Raw genomic sequence first — 10,333 nt, forward strand, 5'->3', positions numbered from 1 at the left:
CATTAAATAATATTAAGGACTGTCAAGGAGGTTCTCTGATAATCTAAAGCAGGGGATGAAGTAGGGGAACCCCGAAATTAATCAAAAAATTTTAGTTGGCTGTAATAAGAGCACTTCTGATCCTACGATATTTAAATAGGCGTTGCCTATTCCATTATTACTATCATGCAAAAAAGTAGAAATTCAAACAAAATTTAGTGCGACCCTTTTTTTTTTTTAAATCACACATTGTTTTAATTACTTACTATGTTTAGCAATGTCATCACGTAAGATTCCAGACCTTCTTTGTGGTACATTCTCATTCCATTGTCAGCAACTACTAGAAGCTCCATGAATTTGTCACCACTTCTTGATTGTAGATTCTCTCCCATTGCACCCTGAAATTCTTGCGTTCTAGTTAATCCACTGTCAGGATCAAAGTCTATGATATAAGACAAATAATTTTAAAATACCGTAAATTCTAAAATATAAGCCACAGTACCACCTCGTAATGTATTATTACATACATTACATGCATGCATGCATGCATGCATGCATTATTATTATTATTATTATTATTATTATTATTATTATTATTATTATTATTATTATTATTATTATTATTATTATTATTGGTACATGAGCAACTGACGCTCTTGGTACGCCCCTGTTCTCGGCGATAATTCAGGTTTCTCGCTCGAGAAGTTTTTTGTTCGAAAGAATCCTACCGTCTGTATCCAAGGTAGAACAAAACTGGGAGTTAGAGTTAACTGGATCAGAAGCAGACGCTCTTCGTTTATGTACGATGTGTGGGTTGGTACCATCACGTCTGAATCGGTTTCTGTAGATTTCTGTGTGGTTTCTTGTCAGCGGAAGGATATATAGGTCATGCTCACCATAGCTTATTATTCCTGTCTAATAAAATGACGAATGATTAAATATATGATACAATTAAAGATGACCAGCAAGTTAAAAAATTAAGCGACTGATGACGAAAATTACCAAAACTACTGAGAATGTTACGTACAAATCATATCTAAAACTATGTTGAGTGACACCAATGTCAATCATTGCTCTACAAAAACGAACATTCTTGTTTAATTTCTCCTGGTATTTCATAACCAAAATTATTGACAAAATCAGTAAATTGAGTATTTTTGCAACGGCTGCATGCATGGAATTCTAACTAAGAACTAGTTCTTCAGCTTCAGTTTTCAGCTTTGCTTTCAATGATGCCATCTAATTCAAGACCGACAGTAGAATTCACCACGACCTTTGCAGGACTTAAACCCCATTAAAAGCTATTAAACCAAGATAACACTCATTGAAAACAGCTCAACTGATTAAATCAGATCTTCTCTGGTTGTGCACATGTGTCTGTTTTATATGTGCGGTATCACAATGAGCTGGTATTATAGCTTCAGTTGGGTAACCGATTATAAAGGAAACGCAAGGAAACAATGGTATGTGGACCTTTGTTCACGAAATGAGACAATGGGCTGCTTTTTGTTAACCAGCATTCTTGAAAATGAGTAACATAATGATTGTTGACTTAACACGGTTTGGAAATAATTTCTTCATATTTTTTGGTGTTATCTGTCGTTTACATATCCTTCCTAAAACACAAAAGTGCGACTATTTCCAAACACCTAAATTAGCTAAAAATTTAGGACATGTTACAAAACTATATTTTCTAGAATTTCATAGAATACTTTAAATGTAGCTTGTACCGTTTTTTTGTGGCATCCTTCAGAACTGAGCGGTCCGTTACCAATATTTTCGGTCAAATCTCCATTCAATTAACACGGGGAGTTGGCTAGCTATGAGCTAGCTATGCCTTGCCCTCACTCATATTCTACGAAAGTGCGACTATTTCTGAACATCTAACCTAGCTGTAATTTTAGGTCATGTTAGAGAAATATATTTACTAGAAGTTTGGAGAATACTTTAAATATTGGCCGGTTATTTTTCACACAGTGATGTTAACTAGGCAAATGCCTTATACTTCTATCATACACTATTTGTAAAGGTCGCGCGTCAATGGTGAGAGCACTGTGTATTGTTTATAGGAAAACGGACAGTAACTGCAGTATGAATGAAAAAAGAATAGTTTGCGTATGACGCTCTGTATGCCGTATTGCGCAGGTGAGCAACCAATCAGGTCGCGCCTTTGCCCTGCCGTCAGTCGCAATCTAGTCTTTTTAACCATCATTATAAACGGATCGGCTGGGATCGAGATCAACTCTTGTGCGGTAGACATCTGGTCTCAGGAGGGTGACAAACAAAATATTTAGAAGTCTAGGGTTTATCCCTGGGTCCTTTGTCTACTTTAACATGTTTATAGTGGAGCATGCTTTTGATTTTGACTATAAACCAGGGCTAACATTTCGGTAGAATTAGAATCACTTAATTTTCCCCATAATACGTGCATATTAACCCTAACCGTACCAAACAACACAAAACCACAGTTCACAAAGCATATGCACAGGCAGGTATCACACGTGATGCGATTGCGTCATCATGCGAACAGTCATATGGTCACGGGCAGCTTAAGAAGTTTTCTCTTCTTCTTTTTTTTTTCTTCCTTCTTTCCTTCCCCTCGCCAAAAAGCAGCAAGGGCATTAGGGTAGACCACTCTGCTTATTTCATGACTTTATTGTCAAAATGATACTTTTTCGAGGGGTATATTAGTCGCGTTGCATGAAACGCGCGACGCAGTACAAAACTGTCAACGTTAAAATTTGATATTAAAGATTCAAATCACAATTTCCTTTTTATACGATCGATTTCAATGTACAATCTGCACTACTGAACCTTACGAATGAATGAAGTTAAATTTATTATAATCAATTCTTACAAAACAAAAAAACACCATTGAAAAGGTATGAACATATATCATAGAGCTTTATAGCAACTAATATTTTAGTTTTCACAAAACTTCTAAGTTTTAGAGTATTGGGGTACAAGATTTGTGAACGATTTACTTATTTGTATCTTTGTGTAGATTATTCATCCAGTATTGTTATTTTGTAAATTCAATCAAATGCCTGACGAAGTCCGATTTTTATTAAAGTGAGTTGCAAATTTAGTTCCAGTATTTGATTTAATTTACAAAATGATACACTAGTACTTATTTGGTTAATTTGGTTAACTAAAATTCTCAATTATGAAGTCAAATCCAATGAAAATCTATTCACTTATTTACTACTTATTTATCTGCTTATTTACTTATCTACTTACTTATTTGGTTGTTTGCCAATAAAAAAAACTCGTTTATTTTGTTTAACCCTTTGCAGCTTAGATGTTCTGTTTTAAGATTTGATGATTAATGACTGAAAGCGGATAAGAAGTCGGTCTCTATTATTATGACAGTGGAGTTATTGTTGTATCCAGAATTTTAAGCTCAAATAAAAACAACAACACTTATTTGCTGGCGGTAATGTTTAAAATTGGAGCACACAGCAAAGGCTTTTGCTAGGGCTTATTGAATCTGTATTCTCCTTTCTTTCCGTTTGTTTAACCTGTCGGTCTGGGTAGACATACGATTGGGTCCTGATGGGACCAGGCTCAGGCAAAATGCTTAAGCCAAGCATTGTAAGGTTTCTTAGTGGATAATCTAATACATCAATATACTAATAAATAATTACTTTGAATATAATATCTAGACTCGATTTAGGCCTAAAAATATATATCTGATGGTAATTCGTGTACAAAAGGTATTTCTGGAAATGTCTTGAGAGTTGACATCACGTGTCTTATCTTAAGCATGTAAGCAGTACGTTGCACATCATCAACATCGTCAACATCGTCAATTATCCACCCGATAATGTATCAAAATATTTAGATATGTTATTTAATTACCAAAACTAATAATTATAGTAAATTTCTAATTAGAAATTAACTCAGTTTTTATTGTTAAGTTAAATGTATTTAAAATAGTTGGTTGAAAAACAATATAATACAAAAGAATTCTAATATACATAAACGTATTGGAATTAAACGAAGCCTATCAAGTTTGACAGAATCTTTGCTCACAAAATATGTCGTAACTTTTGATAGGAATAACATATAAACATGGAGTAAAAAGCAAAAGAATGTTCAGATTTGCAGCTTTATTATATAAAAATATGTCAAATTTGTCAAAATATGCCATTTTCATGGGTTTTCTTAAATATATTATGAGTACGTTATGCGTTGTGTGTGTGCCCGGGAATGACTCTCAAGTAATAAAGAACTGGTACTTGAGAACTTTTATAGCTTTGCACTTGATAGTTACACATTCAAAGCTGGAGTTGGAAGCTTGGTAGATCAGGCTTTGTCATTTTTTGCAACGCTTGTTACTGTATGATGTACACATTTGTATGATAATTATTTTGATGAGTCAACTGCATCTTTCAGAGCAAAGGTTTTCTAATTTGAATATTCGAAAATTAAGTTGAAGGGCCATTTTAACAACATTTTTGATGCGATCGTCCGTCGTGATCGGCTATGTTTACTTCCAAACTTTCATTGCTTTATTGTTGATTTATGCAATGTTTTGATTGCCTCGACTCTAGCCATGAATGTGTTGATATCGGTGAGCAAATTCGTAACTAGACGTTTCAAGTCAGACACGTACGCATGATTTATTTTTCTTGTGAGGGGTGTGGTGGGGGAGCTGATTTAGAATAAAATTGACTTTTTTTTCACGAGGGGGGGGGGGTGATTTTGAGAAAAGTGGACTTTTTTCTCAAAAAAATTGGACCTTTTTTGACCAAAAAAACCCGATTGTGTAATTTTATGATTTTTTGTATATACTTTTGAAAATTTGTGGGGGGGGTTAGTGTGACGCACTGCCTCAAGTAACACTTGCGTCGACTAAAACTACGGCAAACTACGATTAAGTTTTAAGATTAGCTGCCTTACCATTCCTGAACACTTGTTGACAGCGACAACGCTGTTGCTGTGAGACATCAGTTCCCTAAATAGTAGCATCCTTGCTGTACTGGTTCAGATGATACCCTGCCTGTCTTTCCCCAACGTTCAACATGTAAACCAGGACGCATGAGATGACGATTCTCGTACACACGGGCACGATAATCCTCTCCAAAGGCGGTAAACTCAAAGCCAGTTTGAAGAGGATTGTCACCAGTCGGCTGATTGTCCCAAATGTTGACTAATTCAAGGTCAGATACTGAAATATATTTAAATATTCCTATTATATGATGTCACATAACATAATATAAATCGTCTGAAATCTACGTTTTAGACTTGGTGAGAGATAGTGGGAGGGAAAGCAGGGGAGAGAAAGGGGGAGAGAGAAAGGGAGAGACAGACTTCGATAAATACATGTAGATGTATTCAATATACTTACAATCTTCCGAGTCGAAAGGAACTGTTCCATAATTTGTACGTAACTCATCCGCGTTCATCAAGCCATCGTGCTACAAAAATATAATTAGAATTTCTGTTATTTTAATGAAAAGTACAATGCATATAAAGATACAAGTACATCATAAGCTAACGAAGTATATTAGTCATTTTTGATAATAATAGATGCATTCTTACCACCGGGTGAATACTAAGTGACACCGTCAAAAGCGACACAAAAGTTAAAAGTTTGAGCTCATTTGACGCCATCATGTACTGCACAGAAATCTATTAGTAATAATGATCTCAAATGGCATTATCGAGTTGTAATAATGTTAGGGACACGCCATTTGATATCCAGGGGAGTGGCATTGGAGTTTGAGTCAGGCGAATTTTTTTCTTTTGGCCGTGGAAGGCGGCGATTTTTCCATGATTTTAATGTAAACCTTAGGTAGAGTTGGTGGGGAAATGTTTTTTTTTACTCATCACAGTGGGGAGTTTTTTCATCGTCTCACTAGCGGACGATTTAAAAATAAATTCCGTGCCTCCCCTGGAAATCAAATGGTGCGCCCCTACTCAGAAACTTATATTTTAAGGGCTCATCACAGCTGTATTTCACTATTATATTTAACATTTTACATTTGACTGATTCCCAGCATGCACCTCTCCGGATGCACACTGGCCTGTAAACATTAGGTATTCCTGGATTTACCTGTATGTGTGTCACGTGATTACTCCTAGGGAAAGTATCTGATGGGAAGAGGAATTATACACTCAAAGAAATAATATAATCTATATATTAGAGTCACGTGGTAGCGGTTATCAGCAGTTTAGAAAATAAACGAATTAACTCGACGGATAAAGAAGACTAAAACAAGTCAAGGCATTATTTACTTGATTTATTTTGTTCCATGATATATACAAAATAGTCTAAAACCACGCTGAACCACTGGCGTACCAGGGCCGCTCCTATCCTACGATGGAGTTACGAATTGGGCCTCAAACATAATTAATATCCTATGCATAGTATTGTAACCCACGGAAAATCTGCCTGCAAAACCTTCAAAATAATTATAGTTTCTGAGTAGGCCTTAAAGTTGAACTCTTAATAAGGTTATACAAGGTATTGTTGGCAATGCAGCCAACAAAAATCGAATTTCATTATCTTAATCAATATATTATTGAAAAATAACACTTACACAGTTCATTATACAAATCATAATACTTTGAAAACTTGTTTGATTTATTGCAGTTAATGAGTTAATGTAGGTTTACAAAAGTGATATTGTTTCAGTCCTCTTTACAACATAACTCAAGAACCATAGGACCTACTAAAGCATATCTGCACACTGCCAAGATGCTGTGAAGTACCAAATCGCGACATTTTAAAATAGAAGCTAACCTTAAAACCATTCAACTGGAATCACGCCTTTTGGAGGCTGTGGCATCGCACCTTATTCTAGGTGCATCTGAATAGTTTCTACGATTTGTTCTCTATGTTAAAATAGCATCTTTATTATAAGTCATTTTGATCAACTTCTAGCAATTGAAACCGGTATACAAGCTATAAAGAACGGTACGAATTGCCGCACCCCTTCTAAAAAGGAAACTTAATAGAAAAAAGAAAATAGCAACTGTTTACCCGCATATTTAAAACAAAATAATGAGTTTGGTTCCATGCTATCACCTGCTATTGTAAATTTAAAAGATGTAATTTAATAGAGAAAAGAACTTAATAATCTGTTTTACCTCATTATTTCAAACAAAATAATGAGTTTGGCTCCATGCTATCACCTGCTAATGTTAATTTAAAAAAATGTAATCTAAAAGAACGTAATAATCCGTTTTACCCTCATTATGTTAAACAAAATAATGAGTTTGGTTCCATGCTAATACATAATATGTAAATTGAAAATTGTAAACTGAAACTTTTGAATACAGGTTCACAGTAAATGAATTATTTGTAAATTCAAGTAAAACAAGTTATATGATTTTAAGCACTCAGAATGGTATAGCTCCAGGTAAATTGGTAATAGTAAAATAAGAACAATGGCTGTTCCAGAAATTAAAGGCACCCCTAAAGAAAACACGGATTCACAAAATGTTTTGCTCTGGTAATTTCCCCCTTTCCCAAAAAAAGTCATTATTTTCACAACCCTAAAGAAGTTAGGGGAATTCCCAAGAAAATGACACCTTTTTATTTTAGGCTTGGGAAATTTTGGCAATTTTCCCAATTTTGTAATAATTTTATTGACAAAATGGGAATTCTGGATACACTTTTGGTCTGGAAATTCCCAAAGTTTTATGGTAAACGTACATGTCTTCTGGGGGGGTGGCGTTAATTTCTGAATAGCCCAACATTTGACGTAAATCAAGAGGTAAACAGTCCGATATTTCTCGATAAAAAAGTAAATATAGCACTTTAAAATGTAAATTTGACAAAAGTCTAAGCACACATACTCAAATATTGTATAAGTTGTACATGTATTGTACACTTTTAATAACTTATGGTATCCTTCCTTTATTATGGATTTTTGTGTGTGAATCAAAGTTACAACCCGTATGAACTCTGAGCAATTCAGTAGTTGGGTCCCCTTCCTGAGACAATGTACATCAAAGGAATTTGAGGAATTCCAACAAACTGACCCTCCCCAGGTGCAGAACTGATTGTTGTAGAAAGAGTCCAATCTTGTATATGACTGATTTATGGAACAAAAGGGTGCCATAAGTCTTCTGTTCGCGCAATTCAGTTTTGAGACATTGGTATGCCCATACTGTTTATATTTAATATATTATTATACAGAATGCAATATACCTATTCTATGTCTTTTGTAGAGGCATGAATCTACGTTTAGTGACGTTTGAGTGACGTTTTAGTGACGTTTCACTACTACACGATTTAGTGACCTTTCAATACTACACTAGTGGTTTCATCAGACTGGCAACTCATCACTTCTAACTGCTTCCTATTATAGGCAACAGACAGGATGCACCGTAGAGGGCGTGATGAGTTGGTCAAAGATGTTGAGTGCGTAGGCCCCCTCGTCCTTGTTTAGAGTGTCATGTCCTTTCTGCGGATCCTAATGGCTTCTTTTTAGCTACCTGGTGGTCTTGCTGGCTTCACAATCATAGGTTTAAAGTCCTCCCAATTGATGGAGTTTCAGATGTCATAGAGTCTTTTCTCTTCAGGCCAAACACAGTGGTCTTATTCCAACCAGTTTAAAGCTTAACTGACCGATCAATACCAAACGAGCACGCGACATTGTGAATAAAGCTGAGAAAGCGTTGTTAAATGAGAGGATTCGTGTTGTTACCAACAAAAATGCAAATGTGTTTTTCATTCCAGCGACTATATCGGACACTGTGTGTATAAATGCATAATTTCATAGAGTATTTTAGTACATCATTGGGTATCATTATCGTGCAAAAAGTATAATTTTTGTCAGTTGATTACGCAACTGACTGAACTGAGTGTTTTATAGGACTTGTGATTACTTAAAGTTTTTGTCAGAGAAGAACGGCACTTGTTTACATTTTGAGAGCTTGCAGAACGTAAACACGGAAGTGGGGTTCTGATTGGCTGAATCAATCGTCTGACAATCATAGCAATAGACCAATAATCTGATCGGCCGATTGTGCGTGAACTCGTTGGTCGGCGCAGATCAGCGGTCTTAAAGTGAACACAAAGCTTCGCGTATGTCGCTCATTGACAGGGCACTCGCGTCAATCAAGGGAGTGCCGTTCTTCTCTGAAGCCCAATGTAATATTCATTCCAGAGACTTCCACTGTGACTGACCTGTGTTTCTGATTAATCAGTTTGAGAAGATTTCTGTTGTTCTGTGTACCTCAATATAATGTGGGATTTAAAAAAAAACTTGTAATTTAAACACTCCGTCGGGTGTATTACATAGTGACGGATGTTAAACTTCGCCAGAAAAAAAGTTTTTAAGTTAGACGCGATCAAAGAGTACGCCAATTTGTGATCAACCATAGCATAGAGTATTTTAGTACCTTGCGTAATTTCCGTGATTTTGACAATCAAGTGTTTGCTGGTGATCTTGCCAATAGTCTTTCAAAATTACCTCACTCTGATAATGTTAATAATACTGTATCTAATATGTACCAACCTGCTTGATAAATATGCCCCTCTTTCAACAAAACTTGTTGCTGCTCGCTGTAGGCTTCCCTGGTACAATGAAGAAATAAGGAAAGCTAAGCGGGTGCGCAGGAGATCAGAGCGCATATGGCGCTAGTCTGGTTGTGAGCACGATCGTTCTGCATATCTGGATCAGGTGCACCATGTCAGTGATCTTATTTTGCGTGCTAAAACAAAGTTCTTCAAGTCTAAACTGGCCAATGCTAATAGTAAAGATCTTTTCAGTACAGTTAACGGCCTGCTAAACAGAGCTGGTAAATGTCTTCCAATCCATGAATCTGCTGCCGAACTTGCTGATAAATTTGCTTGCTTTTTAAAATCCAAAATTGATCAAATCAGTGCCGAATTTGATATTGATATAATTGGTAATGACAGTATGGTTCAATCCAGTGGTCAAACAACAGACTCATTGACTTATTTTGTCCACGCGTTAGTTGATGAGGTTGAAACGGTTATTGGCAAACTTGCAAATAAGTCTTGTAATCTTGATCCACTTCCAACTTGGATTTTAAAGCAAAATGTGTTTGTTGTTTCTCCAATGTTACTAAGATCGTTAATGCTTCTCTGCGAGATAGCATTTTCCCTAATGCATTCAAGGAGGCCATTGTTACACCTTTGTTGAAAAAACATGTTGGTCTATGGACATCCGTCACACATCCGTCAGTATGTCTTGCGCATAAAAGTCGGGTCAAGGACGGACTTCGAAGCATCCGTCGGTTCTTTACGCTTATTATTAAACGCTTTTTTCATGATAAAACCGACTCCTCACAAGTGCCCACGACATACATGGCATATTGTATTTGAGGATTTACTAGTTCTCACTCTCATGATATAGCTAGTCACACAAGC

The 10,333-nt window shown here is 35.9% G+C and overlaps 1 protein-coding gene across 1 annotated transcript; it reads right to left on the reverse strand.

The window, feature by feature from the left end:
- Nucleotides 1-245: 245 nt before the first annotated feature.
- LOC140145128 (A disintegrin and metalloproteinase with thrombospondin motifs 6-like) lies at nt 246-5,617 on the reverse strand (the record flags this gene model as incomplete). Its single annotated transcript, XM_072166904.1, has 5 exons — nt 5,527-5,617; nt 5,333-5,402; nt 4,885-5,152; nt 708-894; nt 246-421 (listed from the first exon to the last, which is right to left on the reverse strand). Coding segments are annotated over exons 3-5 (432 nt in total), but the record flags the coding sequence as incomplete, so codon positions are not given.
- Between the last annotated feature and the right edge of the window lie 4,716 nt (nt 5,618-10,333).

Source organism: Amphiura filiformis, unplaced genomic scaffold, assembly GCF_039555335.1.
Source record: "Amphiura filiformis unplaced genomic scaffold, Afil_fr2py scaffold_145, whole genome shotgun sequence".
Classification (NCBI taxonomy): Eukaryota; Metazoa; Echinodermata; class Ophiuroidea; order Amphilepidida; family Amphiuridae; genus Amphiura; species Amphiura filiformis.